A 20,265-nucleotide genomic window follows, 5' to 3' on the forward strand; every position below is an offset into this window, starting at 1 on the left:
AATTATTACTTGGTTAAAAACAGCTTTGTTTTTCTCCAACTAGAGAACTATTGCCTGCATTAACACAATATTTATTAGTGTGGTTGCCCAACAGGGCAACCAGACTATAGTACTCTATACACTTTATTTATTTATAGATTAACAATTTTCGAACCGCATCTCCTCCCACAGTTTTTATACCCTAATGTTGTGCCATATATCAAAATGACCGTCTTGAACGGGAATCGTGCGCTTGTATTTTGCTAAGAGATTGGTTGAATACTTTAATTGATATTAATTTATTAGTGCCATTAAATGTCCCCATCCACTTTCATGGAAAAGTGACCAAACTCAAGTTGAAGTATTTTTTTCTCAGAAACCGTAAGAGCTAGAGTTATCAGATTTGGAGGGATAATTCATAATATTGTCCGAAATTATTGAAAAAAATATCACACCATTCGGCCTCATGGTGGCGCTATAACAGCCCCCTTTACGTTTTGGCCCGTAACTCTTGAACCGTAGGTCCTAAAATCAAAATTTCTTTTCACCTGGATTCCTTGGGTCACTACGCATCTCCCCATATAGGCCACGCCCATTTGCGTCAGGATAGATTTTTTGATATTGATTTATTTCTGCATTAAATTTCCCCATCCACTTTAATGGGAATTGCAAAAACTCCCATTCAAGTATTTTTTTCTCGGAAACCGTAAGGGCTACAGTTACAAGATTTGGAGGGGAGGTTAATAGTTTTTTGCGAAATTATTATGAAAAGAATCACACCAGTCGGCCACATGGTGGCGCTATAACAGCCCACTTTACCTTTTGGCCTGTAACTCTTGAACCGTAGGTCGTAAAATCAAAAAAAATCAAACTTTTTCCCTGGATTCCTTGGCTCACGACGCATCTTCCCATATAGGCCACGCCCATTTCCGTCAGGATAGATTTTCCGCCATTTTGAATTTTCTTCAAAACACACTTTTTGCTCCTTTTCCTTCAATTTTTTTTCCAAATCTCACACAAATCGGTACACGTGATCTATGGACCCATGCGATAAACCTATCCAAGCGGAATTTTGATAGTCCGTACCGTCCGTCCGTAAATGGCTTCCAAAGTTAGCGGGAGGGGCCCGTTTGACCAAAAATGCCATAAATCACGAACGAAACGTCCGGTCAATCCCAAATTTGAATCACATGTCGAGGGTGGTATACTAAACCAATCCCCAAAAGCATTTCTACTTTGATCCATAGGGGGCGCCTGGAATGCTCAAAATTTAACCGTTTGATGCAAAAACCTTATTTGGGGGGATCGATCCTCTCAAAATGAAACGCAAGCGATCTCAGGAGTGACGACACAATGTAATTGGCGCAGCCTCCGACGTTATTCCTCCCGGCGTATTCCTCGAGTCCCGGCGGCCGCGACCCGCGACCGGCGTCGGCGCAACCACACTCTGCAATTTCCCCGGAATTGCGACGCGTCTAGTTTTTGTTTTGTACTGTACATAGAGCATGGATTGAACCTAAATGCAAATCAATCCAAATCCTTGCAAATACGTTTTCAAATCTTCTGTGTAAATTGTTTGTGGATGAAGTGGGGAAACTATTTCTCTATGCAAAAAATCTGTACAGCTTTTACAGCACTTACAGTAAAAGCTTTTACAGCTTTTACTGTAAGTGCACTTGGTCGTGACTCGTGATACAGCCTTGTAGAGCAGAGGTCTTCAACAGGGGGTCTGGGACCCCTAGGGGGTCCTCAGAGTTACTACAGGGGGGCTGCCAAATCTTTGTGTGATGAACCATGATCCATTTGAACCCTAGCATCCCTATTCTGAGGAGAACTTTAGCAAAAAGTTACAGATCTACAAGCGAGGTGTTGTGAGCTTGTAGATCGGCTATGTTCGGCAAAGATGTTTGTTGTAGAGGGAAAAAAGAGCAGACCAAGTACAGAGTGAAAGGTTGAGTTTACTAATAGTTTATACGATATGTAGTGCGGGGTCCCTGCTTCATCTGTCTCTCAGCTAAGGGGTCCTTGGGCTGAACATTTTTGAAGACCCCTGTTGTAGAGGAACATAAATGAGCCTTCAGTTTAAACATTTTAAAGTGTGGAGCAGATTCATTAACCCATTAAAACCGGGAACCCATCTGTGTAACCACTTTAACCATTATTTTATTTTATTACTTTGGCTTTTCAAAAATAGCAGATATACAAGCTCATGTGCCGTGCTATGAGCTTGTAGATCTAGTATTTTTTTTAAATCGTGAAAGATTTTTGCGAATCTTTGAATATATGTATGTATTTTTTTTAAAGCTAACATTTTAACTCAAATGTTTGCTCAGATGGGGGTCCGCGGCCAAATGCCTATTTTTTGGGGGTCCCTTGACATGAAAAAGTTTGAGAACTACTATTATAGGATTTAAAAGACACTTGTAGAATCCCCAGAAGCAAAGATTTGAGTTATCCAAAATGTTTGCTTAAAAAAATATATATTCAAAGATTCAAACAAATAGCAGATATACAAGCTCGAGCTTGTATATCTGCTATTTGTTTGAATAGCCAAAGAAATCTAAAATGACACGGATGCGTTCCCGGATTGAATGGGTCAAAAGATTCATCTGTCTCAGAGACTCGAGCCTTGTTGTTTTATCAAATCCAAATGCTTCCTCTACGTCGTGGATCCTCAACTCTACTCCTCGTACTGTAAAGCTTTTGTCACTACCAGACTTGCTTACTGAAATGTTCTGTTGTACTGTAGTATGCTACGCTTGCTTTCATCTACCCTTTGGCAACAAACCCAAATATGTTCAGAACTCAGCCGACCCGCCTCCTAACACACATACCAGGACATGACAGGCACGTCCCCCACCAGGACATGACAACAACACGTCACCCCCTACTCTCAAAAAACAAATTGAACTCTGTGATCCTGCTACTAACGTACAGCAAGGCAAGGCCGCTTTAATTTGTATCGCACATTTCAACAACAAGGCCATTTAATGTGCTTTACATTATACAGTGACATTTAGGATGCATAAAACAAAAGAAGTAAAACATGGCAGATACAGTTACAATGCAGAGTAGAACGGGGGGAAAAAAAGAAAAGTAACTCAATCAAATGCAGCGGCAAACAGAAAGGTCTTTAAAAGAAATAAGAGTGGCAGCAGACCTGCAGTTTTCTGGGAGTTTGTTCCAGATATGTGCCGGCGCATAAAAACAAAATGCTGCTTCCCCACGTTTATTTTTGGTTTTAGAGACAGAAAGCAGACCTTTTCCCAGATGACCTGAGGAGATCTGGATGGTTCATGATGTCGCACAAGATCAGAAATGTATTTTGGCCCTAAACCATTCAATGCTTTATAGAACAACAGTAGTATTTTGAAATCAGTTCTTTGACACACAGGGAGCCAGTGTAAGGATTTAAGAACTGGAGTGATATGCTCCACTTTATTGTTTATTAGTAAGGACTCGAGCAGCAGCATTGTGAATCAACTGCAGTGCAGTCGTTTGATTGATTTTTTTTTTTAGGGAGTTCTGTAAACACACCGTTACAGTAGTCAAGTCTACTGAAGATGAATGCATGGCATGGACAAGTTTTTCTAAATCCTGCTGATATAAGTCCTTTAACCCAGTACTGTAAGGCTGTAAATACCCTTCTGCACTCCACCAACCGTTATATAACCCAGAGAATGCTCCTGTCCTCTCTACTCCAGAATAACTGGCACAAGCGCGCGCACACACACACACACACACACACACACACACACACACACACACACACACACACACACACACACACACACACACACACACACACACACACACACACACACACACACACACACAGTCACACGTTAAAACAGAGCTGTGTATGCTTGTCACAGCAATCGAACTAAAACGACTGAAATGTGTTAAATATAGTACAACACATACTATATGTATTGATATGAACTGATATCATGTGAACGTGTCCTTTTCCCCCTCTACATCAAATCTCTTTGTCGAAAATAGCCGATCTACAAGCTCACAACGTGTCGCGTTTGTGACACGTTGTGAGCTTGTAGATGTATTATTTTCGCCGAATGTTCGCCCCCAGAATAGGGACGCTAGGGTTCATGTGGTTAAAAGATATAGATCCAAATGTTACATTGCACAGTGTTTTAATCTCTCTTTCTTTTAACACCTCCACGTCGTCGTTCTGCTCCAAATGTTGCCCCATTAGCTGCAATTATCCTCTAATTACTCTTCCATTATAGCTCTGTGTTCTTGCCCCGCAGTTAATCTGCGTGTGAATCTCATTCCTCTATACGCTCTGCGGTTTTAGGGAGGATGTGGCAATGCATCGATGCCATCACAGATTCCCGTTAACACTGTGACTCACTGGGCAAGCACTTCCCTCCGTCTCCCGACCCTTCACCTTGTGTATTGGTAGTAAAGAGCAAAAGGCATTGTGGGAAATGTAGTGAGGAAGCGTCCAGGTCATCTGGGCTTTAAGGATGCCAGAATGTAATTGCTGGAAAAATAGTTTTTTGTAACTTTCACCGAGTTTATTTCCAAGCAAAACGTGAAAAGGATTGATTCAATTGAGGCTTTATTCAGTCGATGAGAGTGAGAAGACATAGTTTGGGCCAGCAGGTTCTTTCAAAATGAACAGTTGTGTTTTTAGTACACTTAACAGTTTGACACCAATGTGGAATGGATGTCTGCTACCGTTGACGATGCCAACCTTGCTTGTATTTTACGTAGAGCTGGGCGATTTTACATAACCATCATTCGACGTGTTTCCCCAAAACTGCTTTTCTGATTTTTAAATAAGAAAATTGTAAAAAATATGTATTTTTATTTTTATATTTGTCTATAATAGCGTGCATAAAATAGGGACACCATGTTGAAAGTGCAACAAAAAAAAACTATTATGATGTTCCACATGTAACTCTCAATTGGGGGCAAGGATGGGCATGTGCCCTCCAAATATGGAGAGTAAGCAGCCAGTCGCTTTACTGAACCTCCTGCCTATACATTTTCCAATTCATTTAAAATGTATTTGTTCTAGCATAATACTTTATGATAATACAAATATAAAATAGAGCACATAAATTCAATATTAAATGAGACTGCTTAACTACAAACAGACTAGGATGGAAAAACTAAACTAAGCTTTACAATAAAAAGTGGGTTTAATGAAGTGATTTAAAAGATCTTGTCACTAAAATAGAAGGAATAGATAAAGAGCTATAACAAGCATACGTGTCAATGTATTCTCTTTAATCTCTTTGTTTTCTTGATGAGAGATGTTATTCACATATACATAATGTCAGAGAGACCAGAAGTCAGTGACTTCCTGTTTGAAAGGGGAAGTTGATAGGTTCTCAGCACAGCTGGGTCCTCAGATGTAAAGCAGGCCTGGACAAAGATAGCAGATCTCACTGACCCAGCTGTGTGACCCAACTAAAGTACTGTATATGCAAAGCTTTGTTTACTAAAATAAATGACAGCATGACGGAATGTCTAAACCGGTTTAGAATGCTCTCTGATTTGGGTTTCTGCCCAAAATTATTGTCAGTGCATCCAAAATAGGCCTGTTCTCCATGGATCACTGGTAATTTGCAGGGTGAGAATTTAACACACGTGCACGCTCTGCTCAACGTATACTACACACAGACCCATGGCTTTGGGTAAACATAAGCATCGGTGTGTCAAAGACTGTAACAATGTCCACTGTTTTCTGTCATGTTATGAACGTGGATTCGTGGAATGTGTTTTAGCTTCATTAAATAGCCGAGAGGCTTGCATCACTGTGCATGCGCGAGCGACTCAGTGGCTACACAAAACACACTCGCCCCCATTTTTACTGAGGTTTATAGGAATACCTGATGGCGACCAGTCCGAGTTTGCCGGATTTGACCCGGGACGAGCGTGTTTTGGGGAGAGCGTTCTTGTATTCACACAGACAGACACACGGCTCTCGGTAAACATCGCTGTTTCAAAGACTGTCATGTCAACATCCACTGCTTTTCTGTCACGTAAAAAGAAAAAGGATTTTTTTTACTGTTTTAGTATTCAAAAGTGTTGGTTCTGGCACTGTTTAGGCCCCGGCAAGGTTTAAAAAATACTGGTTTAACACCGATATCGGATAAAACCCAATCGATACCCATCCCTATATATGACACGAGAACACAGCATGATCATGAGACAGAAAGAAAAGGAGAGATGTGAATCATATGACAATGTTCCCACAAGGGGGGATAGCTGTGGGGGGTTTGGAGTATTGGTCAGTCTGCTTGATCTCCTTGTGTGTGTGCACATCTGTGTGTGTTTTCATTTAAGTGTGTGAGTGAGAGCAGTGAGTGTTGTTTGTGTGTCGGGGGTTCATGTGTATTTGTATATCTGTGTGTGTGTGTGTTTTGTGCTCCATGTTTGTGTATGTGTATTTTTATTTATGTGTGTGTAAGTGCACAAGTATCTTTGCATGTTTTTGCATGTCAAGGGTTCATGTGTATATTGTGTATTTGTGTGACCTGTGTGTGTGTGTGTGTGTGTTGTGTGAATGTTTGTGTTTTGATTCAACCAATCCCACCCCCCCCCCCCCCCCCCCCCGATTCCCTGATCTTCTCGTCTCTCTTGTTGTGAGATGCAGGTGTTTTGTCAGACTTGTATATTAACCACTTATATCCTCCATTCTTTGTAAAAACAGAAGTTACAACTGTACTTGCCCCTCTTTTTTTTCTGTCTACACAAAATCTCATTGCCAAAAATATCAGATCTACAAAGTCACAACACGTGACGCGTTGTGAACTTGTAGATCTGTTATTTTTGGCTAATATTCCCCCTCCCAGAATATGGAGGCTGGGTTCAAGTGGTTCCCTGTCTACTCTACTAAATAAACAGTTGACCAAACAGGCATCTGATTCGCCAAGACTCAGAAGTGCATGAAGGGTTTGAGCCTTTTGAAAAAACATATGTTCCGTAACATCTTTCAGTGAGGTTTTTGGGGCTTGCTATTTTTACCCTCTTTTCTTTTCCATTTTCATCCTTTTTAGTCAGATTTTGCTTAGGGTTTGAATAGAGACAGGAAACCGAGGGCAGAGAGGGAGGAGAACATGCAAAACAGCCAGAATCGAACCGAGGATGATTGTACTGTATCTAGTTCAGTGGTTTTCAAAGTTTTTGTCCCCAAGGCACACCGATGAAGAACAAGTCAAAATCTCAAGGCACGCCTATATTCATAGCAAAAATAGCAGGTCTACAAGTTCACAATGTGTCGCGAGCTTGTAGATTTTAGCCTATTTTATTCTTTTGAAAAGTTGTGAAATAAAATAAATCATCCAATGACATGCCCAACGTAGGGATGCCAGATTGAAAGTGGTTAAAATATATTTTTAGAGTTTAGAATTTGCCCTCTTTATTGGGAAATGAGTGCTCACAAAGAACTGATATAGTAAATGTAAGAAAATATTCATAACTTGTATTGTTGTATATAATTATCGTCTGTCAGCTGGAAACCTCATATGTCCAAAACTGATACTTTCCAGGATTCAAATTCAAAAACAGCGAAAGTAGCAGATCTACAAGCTCAAAACGCGTCGCTTCGAGCGTGTGGATCTGCTACTTAGGAGGTTTATTATGCCCGACGGCAACGATATATATATATATTGCATGTGTGGTTGTCACAAAATCCCAAGGCACACCTGGACTTGTCTCACGGTTCCATTGGGAACCACTGATCTATTCGGCTAGTAGTGTGCCCCCATTTTCATTATTCCATATTAGTCTGTATCTTTTTTCTTTCAGGCTTATGTGTGTGCGTGCTGCAGTCGTCCCTATGCACTATGTACAAGGACATAAACCTGAAGAGAATCCCGAAAAAATGTGCTTTGTTGTTTTGTGAAATCCTCACTTCCCAAGGGGGCTGTTCTTAGGGTTAGGGGTTAGTCTTGAGGTTAGAATTAACCCATTGAGACCGGGGACGCGTCTGTGTCATTTTAGATTCATTTGGCTATTCAAAAATAGCAGATATACAAGCTATTTTTGAAAAATCGTGACATTTTTTTTTATTATATATTTTTTTTCCAAAAACTTTTTGGATTTAGAAAACATTTTTAGAATCGGCCTCAGGTCTTAATGGGTTAAGGTTAGGCAGGTATTGGTTAGAGGTCAGTGAAGGATTATGGTTAACCAGATGAAAGGTCTCAAAACATAGTGTTCCAAATATCACAGAGACAGAGAGACAGACAGACAGGGAGGAACCGTCATAGGGGCCTCATACCATCGGACAGGTTTCAACACATGACAAGTTGAGACAACACAGGCCTGTGGAGAATGATGATGGCTGTTAGAAGACATGTCAGCGGCTCTGCTGCACAGTGGAACAAGTACTCCGGTATTTTACTTAAAGGTCGACGTCGCCCATTTTCAACCTATATTCATATACAGTAATTGGATTCCCCGTCATCGACCACTTCATCCATATTTTATACGTTGCTTATTCAGAAAATAGCAGACCTACAAGCTCACAGGGCGACACTTTTTGCCGCGCTGCGAGCTTGTACATCTGCTAATTTTGAAAAAAAATCTTGAAAGTGTTAAATATTGAATATATATATTTTTTTTAACACAAATCTTCTCTTCTGGGCGGTCCCTGGCACAAACATTTTCAGATGGGGTTCCGCGGCCTAATACAGTACATGTCAATTTGGGGGTCCTTGACACGAAAACTACTGCTGTAAGACGTGTGAGTGGCTCTGCAGTCATTAGTTCTAGCAGCAGCAGCAGTGGTTGCTGAGGGTTGCACTTTCTGCAGGACTGGCTCCTTTTCTGTTCTTTTTGGGTTCGACTGCAGGTCGGAGCTGCTGGACCATCGATATTTTTGGATGCTTTGAACTTGGGATTTTATTTTCAAGTGCTAAACACGGAGCAAGCTTGTGCAAGCGTGCACTCGTGACTGTGGCGACTGCATGCACGCAAACATACATACATACACAGCTCAGGGATGTGCTTGAAGTTTGAATAATTAATGTGAATTTACTTAAGTAAAGTAAAAAAAAATGCAGTTCATACTGCAGGCCATAGTGTACAGTAGTACATAGACATACTGTACTTAATCATCCATAGCCTAGTATAGGTCTCTGTCGGGGTGGAAACCTCATATATCCCAAACTGTTACTTTTCAGGATTCAAATAAAAAAAACAGCAAAAGTAGAAGATCTACAAGCTCAAAAGGCATTGCTTCGCGCCACGTTTCGAGCTTGTGGATCTGCTACTTTTGATGCTTTTGTGCGAGGCTGTAGTATGATATGAAGTAGGGCACTAGTGTAGCACATAAACATACTTAACCGTCCATAGCCTAGCATCTGTTTAAAGTGAAATACTGCATTTGATTCCAACCAATTTTGGGATTCTTTTGGAACCAAATGTCATTCCAACATTGGGCTGGCAAAAAGTGACTGATTTTCTGTGGATTCTTTTAACATTACTGTACTGTGGGAATGGGAATGAATAATAATCCACCTTTTTTCCTGCTTGGATTGTGCCAATAACATCTGCTGTTCAGATTTACAAACCGTACTGAATTAATGATCACCTTCTGTATGGACCGTTACTCAGACCAGATACGATTTAAAGAAAGTCTTAGTCGACTAATAGTTATAGGAATTAGAGAAGATTTTTACGGCTCTAGCAGTGATTCTCAACCATTTTAATTTCATGCACCCCCAGTTTGACATGCATTAGGGCTACGGAATTTTATCTATCTCTGGGACCCCAATTTATATTGTAAAGTTAATGTTAATTTAACTCTGACAGTGTACGGGTCCATTTGGTTCCATTTGTACCCTCTCAGAGTTACTCTCAGAGCTCTCAGAGCTTGGTCGACTAAGACCGAACCTTCCACCCGTCTTCACCGCCTTATCCAAAGTTGGGTCATCACGGAGGTAGTTCCAGTAGGGTGGCCCAGACTTCCCTTTCCCTGGCCAGCTCTAACTGGGGGATCCTGATATCCTTGTACTGTAATTAATCCCTCCACCCTGTGGCCTCCTCCCGGCTGACTTGCCTGGAAAACTTCCTAGGGCAGTGGTTCCCAAACTGGGTGTCGGACGGTGTCCCCAAATTACTTTGGGGGGTCCCCAGATGATTAGCCTAATGTGTATTTTTTCACTCAACAGTAAACAAGCCAACATATAGCGTAGTGTATACAGGGTATCTGCACATTGCATAAGTGACAATTTAATGACTTTTAAGACCGTTTTAATGCCTCTAAAATGAACAGTAGGTACAGCCCTACTGTGAAGAGAAAATACAACAAAATGTGTCTCTCTGAAAGGTATTAAAACAATGTAGTTGATTTTAAGCTGCGTTCATAGCAGGTGTTGTTGTTTGAGTTCTAGGCACACTGCTCTGTTCTGTCAGCGGAAAGGAAATTGTGGTAATTTATTTTAGCATAATGTTCAAATGACAGTGGAATCCGGTTTGCATAAATACGGCCACTTCAAAGACACAGAGGTGATCACAGTGAGCTTTCACTGTCAAATTGTAGTGTGGGTGTCAAAGTGTGTCTTTGCATACACGTACATATGTTATTTAAAGTCATGTACTGTATATTATCATACTTATGCTGTATTAGGTGTTTTCAATCAATTGTCTCAGCTGTTACAGGTTTACCTTAACCTGCTGCAATTTCTTTTCAGTTTCTTTTTTGTACTCAACTCGATCGTAAGGTGTAAAGGTAGCTCTCGTGTTCCTTTCTAGTGTTGGAAAGTGTCTGTTGACGAAAATCTGCTGTTGATTGGGCGCTGAGTACGCTGTCGTGTTGGGTTGCAAGTTGTAGGGAAGCAAGTTGTAGGGAAGCAAGCTTGGTCCTCTTTAGCCCGTCGGATAGCAGCAGGCTTGTCGTTGAAAAGACGTCAAGCCATAGGCCATTTTTAGCACCATAGCAGCCGTCTGTCGGCGTAGGGCTGTTGGCTCTCAGGTACATTCAGCAACTTTTTTTCACACCTTCCAACCGACTGATCTCCCGACTTCATTCGACTGCCAGTCTGTAGTAATCTGTAGTAGTCTGTTTGGTGGAGAGCTACCTTTAGCAAAAAGGTCACGCTGCAAAAAAATGCAGAGTGCTGTCATGGCACAACTGAAGTCAGCTGTGTGTCTGCTTCAGGCCTCCATGCTCCGGGTCCTGGGGGACGATTAAACATTCAATTAACAGCATTCCACACATTTCTGCGTCCGTTGCTTTGTATCTGCCTCTCTCCGTCTCTCTCTCTCTTTCTCTTCATCCTTCCCCTCCTTTCGAGATATTCTGAGGCCAACTGGTTCGCTCTTCTCTGGCCGGGAAGCGGTGATGATGTCATATTCAGAATTCCGAGCCATTCTGAGCCATGACTGAGCACTTTTACAGACTTTAGCAGGAACGCAGGACAAGCTAGGCTGGGCCCTTTCACTTCTCATATCCTATGCAAGCCAGAGGAAATGCATTACATTCCTGGCCCTGGCAGACAGACAGACAGGCATGCTGCCTGGCAGACAGACATGCAGACAGACAGACAGACATACAGGCAGGCAGGCAGGCAGGCAGGCAGGCTGCCTGGCAGACAGACATGCAGGCAGGCAGGTAGGCTGCGTGGCAGACAGACATGCAGGCTGACAGACAGGCAGCCAGTTGGAAATGCATTACATTCCTGGCCCTGGCAGGCAGGCAGGCAGGTTGGCAGACAGATAGACAGGCAGGCTGACAGAAAGGCAGGCTGTGGGAAATGCATTAGATTCCTGGCCATGGCAAGCAGGCAGACAGGCAAGAAGGCTGGCTGGCAGACAGATAGTCAGACAGACAGTATGGTATAGAAGAAGGACTGTCCCTCTGGCAGCTAACGGGCCTCCAGGAATTTATCATGGCAATCCCTCAGGGTGCTGTCTGGGTATTGTGTGTGTGTGTGTGTGTGTGTGTGTGTGTGTGTGTGTGTGTGTGTGTGTGTGTGTGTGTGTGTGTGTGTGTGTGTGTGTGTGTGTGTGTGTGTGTGTGTGTGTGTGTGTGTGTGATCTACCTTCTTTAGAACTGTATCCACAGCAACGTAAACAAAGAGAGAACATCAGTTTTTTCCCCCCAGAATTAACAGACTGCATAATAATGCTTTAATTTATCAAACAGAGTTGAGTATTCAGCAAAGCTGTGTAGTAAACAACTCAGTTCTCGCCCTGATGAAGACCTTAACAGGTCGAAACATGTTGCCATTTTTATAGAATAGAATAGAAAATTTGTTTTAACTTTACTTCCTCTTCTTCACATTTTTTGAGTGCTTGGATCTCCTCTTCCTTTTTAAAGGGCCATTCACACTGAGCACTATAAATATAACTATCATTCTCCATTGTATTTTTTAATGTCCCTTAGGTCTACATTCCCGCTGATCCTAGAAGCACCTTCAATACACTTTTAAGACATTTTTATCTCCTGTGATTACCCGGTTGGCCTCTGTGTTTTTCCTCTGTAACTCATTTTTACAGTTGGAAGGACTTGAGTAGAGTGGATAGAAAAATAACACGAGTAGGATACTCCTACTCGAGTCCTGGGGGAGAGGTCAACGCGCACTCTCACACACACACACACACACACACACACACACACACACACACACACACACACACACACACACACACACACACACACACACACACACACACACACACACACACACACACACACACACACACACACACACACACACACACACACACACACTTACATTCTACATTTTAATGTATATCTCTTTACTAGTCACTCTATATTTGTAGTTAAATTACATTCTGTGTTTCTTTGTCTGTGTGTATGTTTGTGGGTCTGTCTCTTTGTATTTGTGTCCATGTCGACTGTGTGTGTGTGTGTGTGTGTGTGTTGTTTCAGGATAAGGTTCGTAGTCGAGGTTTGGTGAAGAACTCCACTCTGGAAGAGTCAGACGCTCAGAATCTGGAGGCAGTTGCCTTCTGTCAGCACATCTCAACCACGTAAGACACATTCAAACGCACCCTGTTGCTGCATTTGACAAATCAATAATACATAAGTAATGTGGTATTATATAATGGGTTTGGGTGGAGTGGTGATGTAGCCGTGCTCAGGGACTTTATCTCATGGCTAGAACAATACCAACACCCACAAACAGGCCTCTGTCCGTCTGTCTGTCTGTCTGTCTGTCTGTCTGCCTCCTTGCATCTCTGTTTGTCTCTACAGCACTGTTTCCCAAACAGTGTGTCGGGGCCCATTTGTGGGTCGCAGACACATTTTTATGGGTGACGAGTAAATAAATATCTTTTATATAATAATAATAATAATCTTTTTTTTTGTTTGTTTCCTATATATTTTGTTTTTAATTATTTTTTCCAAACATGTTTTAAAAAAATGTAAGAATCTATCAAAAACAAAGAAATTCCATGAATTAGAAAACAAATGTTTAAAGGAGTAGTGATAATAGCCGATCTACAAGCTAGCTTGTAGATCTGCTATTTTCACTAGTTTGGGTCCTGGGGAGAATTTCTCTTTTGGGTCTCGAGCTAAAAGGTTTGGGAACCAGTGGTCTATAGCATCTGTCTGTCTGTCCGCCTCTTTGCCTGGCTAGTTTGCTGTCTGTCTGCAGCACACAGTCTACGTGCTCCCTGTTGAGAAGGAACTTTGAGTTCCATAAGAAAATAACTGAGCAACGGACTGCAAAAATAGACTCACTACATAATCATCTCTCAAAACATCTGCCAACAAACTGCTGGCATATACAGCATGCACAGGCGCACACATGCACGCACACACACATGCGCGAACGCATGCACGCACAGGGGCACACGCACGCACATGCACAAACGCATGCACACACGCACGCATGCACTAACGCATGCACGCACAGTCAGGTTTTGTAAGGTTATACATTGTCAGAATCCATCTTGTTTGTGTGTGCGTTAAATGAGTGACTTTGAGAGCATGTATTTCAAGTCAAAGGGGAGGCTAATTTGAATTTCACACTTTTAATCAACGGAGCAACTAATGGAAGATATCTGGCCAATGTTTTGGAGTTACATCATTCATTGCAAGGTAACTGCACATCCCAAACCTCTAGCAAAGTGTCACTTTGTTTTAAGAGGCCAAAGCCCAGTAAACACACATTGTTCTTGTTGTATTCATGCCAAGCTGCACTCCTGGCCTGTTGTTCCTAAAGGAACAGCTGAGAAATCACATCCAAGAACTAATTTGTAGAGCTTGGTGTGTTTTCCCTAGAATGTATTTGAATTCATGCATTTTAGGAATTAATTTTTTTACTATCGCGTTTAACTCCTAATTTGCATATTGTTTTGTGTGGTTTTGTCAAACATTCCTGACATATGTATGTATAACATTATGTCAACAAAACCTTCCCTTGGCTTTACTGTTGAAATGGCACTTATATTTGGAGCACTCTTTTTAAAGGTGATAGTCCTGGCTTCATAATGTAATTAACAGAAAGTCTCTTACATTAAAGGATGACATATTCAACAGAATGTCCTTTGAGGAGTTTGTTTATGTGGTGGGGGCTCTTAAAATAGCTGTTTTTAGTAACAGAGAATTATTTCTCAGGTTTCTTTCATCCAATCAGCTGATAGAACTCATACAGGATAAACAAGTGAAATTGAAAGTTATAAGCAGACAAAATTGAACACTGGAACACTATAAAATTACATAAATTATCTTTGTCAGGTTTTCTCCTGATTGGATAAAATAAGTTTAAAAAAAGGATTTATGCAATTGTTAGAGCCTACAGCAATCATTACTATTGGAAGATAGAGATTTAACTTTTTAACAAAAACCTTTTCTTTTAACAAAAATATCATATATATATATATATATATATATATATATATATATATATATATTCCCCGATTTGTGTATATATATATATATATTATTCACAACGCACGTACATATATAATTTGTTGTGATGCGACACGTTGTGAGCTTGTGTCACCTCTCTTTGTTCGGTTTTATCAAATAAAAGGTGTAATCTCTGGCTCTTTCTGTACACATCCAGAGTCCGCTCTCGGTTCCCCCACGGCGACGTGTCCACCAACCCCGGCTACGTCCTCAGCCCCGTCATCGTCCTGCGTGACGGAGGAGGGGAAAACGTCCCGTCCGTCAAGGTGTCCATCGAGATCTCAGACTCCCAGGAGCCTGTCACCTTCACCTGTGACGGTAAGAAAACGCCAACAACAAACCAATGTCCATCAAAGGAGAATAGAGTACCGAAGTATGACGTAATTTACGCATCCTACCCGGTTCACGTTTTTTTCCCCCCAATCTGAATTCCCAGAGACGTATGGATATGAAGCATCAACTGGTGGCAAAAAAAAAACGCTACCGCCGCCAAATTAATAAAATGTTCGCCAGAAACAGACTGTATCAAATATGAGTGACTGGCTATCGTAAACGATACAGAGCCACCTCCCTGACAATATCGTGGGGTCAATTCGTTTATTTTTGGACCACCATTCTTATATGAGACGATTCTAAGATGACCCAATGTTATTTTCCATGGAGAAAAAACTTCCGTGGGACGAGTGAGTGACGTCAGGACTTCTGTACTCTATCGGCACTTTATGAACCCGCACACACTCAAATCACCTCTGCTATTGTAATTGTGTTCTACGATTCAGAATAGAATTCCCCTCACTCTTGTCATGATCATTCCCAGCACCTAAAAATATGTGTATTACCCATTTGAATGTACTTGCTTTGGCAGAGCACTGTAAATCTGTCTGGGGACGGACATGGCACTCCACTGCTTATATTGTCCAAAGAGCAGGCTTTATAACCGAACCTTCACCCCACACACAGCGCACACAGCGCACACTCACACAGCACACACACACACACACACACACACACACACACACACACACACACACACACACACACACACACACACACACACACACACACACACACACACACACACACACACACACACACACACACACACACACACACACACACACAGTACTGCACAGACTAGTGTGGGGAAACGGAGCAGATTCCAATCTTAACAGCCACTGGGCCCTGCCTGCAAGCCTAGCAGGAAGCGAACGAGGAACCCTTCCCCTTTAAGAGTGAACCACAGAGATTGGAGATAAGAACGCCAGGCGAGGAGGCTCTGGAGGAGGAAACAGCATTCACAGCTGCCAGCTTCTACTCCTCTACCCCTCCTCCCTCTCTCTCTCTCTCTCTCTCTCTCTCTCTCTCTCTCTCTCTCTCTCTCTCTCTCCTCTTTTCTTGTTCTGTTTTCTTTTCTCTGTCGTGGGAAGCACACCACGTTCCTTTTCATGAACAAATAAAGGTTGTGCCCTCACCCAGACGAGCAGAAGACAGGCTGTGTTTCTTGTTCCCTTGCCCACTGTTAGGCCAGGGGACTTGTTGGCAGGGTTCCTGTGTAGCCGGAGTGTGTAGGACATGCCACCTACACTGCCCAGGGTTAAAGGGTGATAGAAATGTGCGGCTGGTGAACTGTGGCACAGTGAGGCATTTCAGCGGTGAAGAAAAGGTGTTTGGCGAGTTCAGGGGTGAAACGATGAATCTAAGATTCGGTTAAATTGATTGTCTGAATGGAATTTTTGTTTCTTATTTGGATACAGAATAGGTGGGCACTAGGGACATCTGGGCACCTCGATGTGAAATTGGCTATTTTATCCAAAATGTAAAAGTAATGTAAAGTATGCATGATGTGAACATGCACGGTACATCAATATTAGACTTAATTTTATCCTTCAACTTCTTGTTTATGCCCCAAAATGACTGGATATACAGGTTTTGTAGCAATTTGTAGCAATTGTAGAAATATTAGACCTTAATTGTCAAATGTTTAAGCATGTTCTAATCATCTGTACTTTACTTTACTTCAAAACATTTTCCAAATATTTTATTTTTTTGACATTTTGGAAAGAATTGCCAATTTAACACTGAGGTGCCCACTCTTCCTTGGTGCCCACCTATCCTGTTACCTCTTATTTGACACAGCAGGGACAGTGGATAACCCTGCCAGATCTATATTCCCTAGACAGGGTATAGGTACAGCAGGCAACCAAGTTTAATAACATTTTAGTAATCTAAAAATTGGTTATGTGTCTTTTCTGCACATTATAAAATGTAGAGATGTCTGTTTGGGTTCATATAACTTGTGATGAGCTGAGCAGTTACCCATCACAAGTTACAAGTTACTCACTTAGTGCTTACAGCCTTAATTGAGTAAGGTGTTTTGTTATTGGATGTGGACTGCTGTCACTGATGCCAAGCTCCTTGCTGGCTGGCAGCCAATCACTGCCTTCATGTTTGAAGACTAAGGCCCTGTTTAGACTGCAGTCAAATCCGATTTATTTCTCAAATTCGATCTTTAGGGCCGACTGTTCACACTGTTATTTGTAAGTGATCAGATCTGTGTGTTCAGACTGATTTAAACAAAGTCAACCCAGAGCCGCCCTGTGCGACTTATAGCGGTTTCACACTACGGCCCCGGGTGCGCACCCTGGGCCACTTGGCTGATGTTGTGGTAGTGTGAACGTTGCGTATCGTTCCCCGAAACGGATCCCCGTTCCGTTCCCGAAACCACCTCCGGAGGCAGTCTCGGATCCGAATCATGCGTCCTCGGAGACGGTACGCTGCAGTGTGAAAGCAAGCGTACTGTTTGACGGAAGTGGCCCGCTATTTGGAATAGGTGACGGTATATAAACTCGACAAAAACAGTCAACAAAAAGACGTCGCAGATCAATCCACAGGGGTTCAACCATGGCCGGATCCCGCGGGTTAATTTCATCATTAAATTATAAAATGAACCCGCGGGATGATGCGCTAAAACCCGCAATATTTATATATAAAACTTATTTATTTATTTATATAAAACATTACATACAGAAATAGAATGAGAGCGCGAGATAGAAAGAGAGGCCGTGTCATGGCCATATAATGACAGCAACAATATATATATATATATATATATATATATATATATATATATATATATATAATAGTATATCTTGTGGATATCTTGTGGAGTTTCAGCTACTATGCATCCCAGAAATATATAGCTTATAAGGCTTTGTAATTTGAAATGTGTAAGTAAATATAACTCATTTAGATGTAGGCCTACGTAGGTTTATGGTTTCCCAAGGACTATAGCCGTTTCACTCATGATGCAATTTCTCTTTCATAACAGATACATACATGTGCCAGATAATCCCCACACAAAGAGAGTAAAAAAAGAAAAGACGTTACTTTATTTAGTAAGACATGAGAAACAGTACATGGAAGTACAATTCACAATACAAGGTTTCAGTCATTCAGTCCGACTTCACTGTATAGGCTAGTTGCCTTTTCATAAATTATATATTTTTGTACTTAAGCTGTCGTGAAAGTTTATAATATTTAGAGAAATGTAAGGTTTCAAATACAAAAGTAGTAGTTGTTGTGAAGGTTAGCAAACTGGACATTTAGACTGAATGTTTCCTGTATCCTCATCTTGCGCAAATGCACACAAGTGTTTCACCAGGTTTTATTTGTGTTGTTTCTCATAAGCGTGCATCCGTTGTCTGTCAACAACACGCGCGCCAACAACACAGCAGTCTGTGCCTTGACTTCTGTGCGCTCGCGTCGCTGTGCGCTCAGTGCGCTCCTGACTCTCTCCCCAGCGGCAACCCTATATTTATGCGCGACCAGCACAAACATTGTCGCATAGTTGATGACGTCTGTGTCCACTGGGGAAGCACTATGTGCATGCCGCCACCTATAGGATCGGGGGTATATATGCAAGTGTATTCGGGCGCGTTAGAGACTTGGCCAGTGTGAATGCTGGCCAGCCAAGCGCACTCGGAAACGGAGCGGTCTGGAGTGCGCACCCGAAACCATAGTCTGAAACCGCCGTTATCTGCTTTGGTTGCTGTGGTAACGACTTAACAACGTCATGACGTAGGCTCTAGTTGCTTGCTTACGTTCAAGAAACGCAACATAACAGACAAGTGACAACAACAGACAACACAAGTACATGCATGAAAACGGTGGAAAATGGACATATCTCAACTCTGTGAAATAATACCGCTATTGTTTTGTTTTCATTACGACTACCCCTCGCACTCGTAGATCAAAATCAATTCTCGCACTCTCTAATGACGTCAGTGGGGCTTGGGTCGTGCTGCAAGTGATGTTTTGGACAGTTGGATATGCGACTTAGGGTGGTTAGAGCACGTTAGAGCGTTCAGACTGAGACGCATCTTTAGAATTCAGAATTGAATCGCGTTTGAAACCACCTCTGAATGCGTCTCAAGTCGGATTTGTAAAAATTTGATTCCATGTGACTTTTTTCAGTTTAGACTTCATGAAACAAATCGGATTCCAATCTGGATATGGAAAAAAATCAGATATAGGCTGGATTTGGCTTCCAGTCTAAACAGGGCCTGATAATCCTAACAGTGTAACCAACTTCTGTCTGTCTGTCTGCATCTGAAACAACAACGTTGCTTGTGTGTGTGTGACAGAGAGTGATAGTACTCAGTGCCAGGCAAGAACGTGTGTTCCTTTCTACCCTACTGTGTGTCAACCTTATTGATTCCTCCCCCCCTCCTACTAACGCTTGAAATAACAGCATGTCGTCATATGTGTGTGTTTGTGTCCAGGAACACTGTGTCTCACTCTTTGTAACAGTCATTAATGTCTCACTTCCTTTCTTCAGAACAGCCCGGTCTAACTTCAACAACCTTGGAAGTGCCTGCTTCCTACTCTCTGCTTTACAAAGAAAAAAAAAGAAAAAGCTAGTTCCCTACTTCCTAGAAACCTCACCTTCCTTGTTTGCAGTTAATGTCTAGTGTCACATTTCAAGTCATGTCAAGTCAAACTTTGTGTAACACACTAATGTTCAGTGGAACCCACATTCAATCGGAAATGCATACAGGAATACATGCCAGAAATAGACTATTAAAATATGCATAGATATACTGTACTGTACATAGATGTTTTTGCGGGGGGGCCGTAACTGAATGGGTAGAGAGGCCGCCTGGGAAACAGAATGTCCCAGGTTCGATTACCGGCTCCAGAAATGTGTCAAGGTGTCCCTGAGCAAGACACTTAACCCCTTAACTGCCACCCCACCCGCTGTCTGTGTCCACTCCCTTATTTGCCAGTAATCAGATCGGATTTGTTTTTTTTATTTATATTTATTTTTTATATATAAATATCATCTTGTTTTCGACCTACAGTATATCTGCATTAGTTGCTGTGGCCTAAACTTATACTCTGTCATACAACAGTGTCGCTCACTA

At 41.8% G+C, this 20,265-nt stretch overlaps 1 protein-coding gene across 1 annotated transcript in view; it reads left to right on the plus strand.

Moving 5' to 3' along the window:
• Nucleotides 1-20,265, plus strand: part of pik3c2a (phosphatidylinositol-4-phosphate 3-kinase, catalytic subunit type 2 alpha) — an 88,688-nt gene that overhangs the window by 20,021 nt on the left and 48,402 nt on the right. Inside the window, exons 3-4 of the mRNA XM_084060958.1 lie at nucleotides 12,857-12,957; nucleotides 15,000-15,160. Of these exons, the coding sequence (XP_083917084.1) occupies nucleotides 12,857-12,957; nucleotides 15,000-15,160 (262 nt within the window). The remainder of the gene's footprint in view (nucleotides 1-12,856; nucleotides 12,958-14,999; nucleotides 15,161-20,265) is intronic.

This window comes from Gymnoscopelus microlampas (assembly GCF_963454915.1).
Source record: "Gymnoscopelus microlampas genome assembly, chromosome: 6".
NCBI classification, from domain to species: domain Eukaryota; kingdom Metazoa; phylum Chordata; class Actinopteri; order Myctophiformes; family Myctophidae; genus Gymnoscopelus; species Gymnoscopelus microlampas.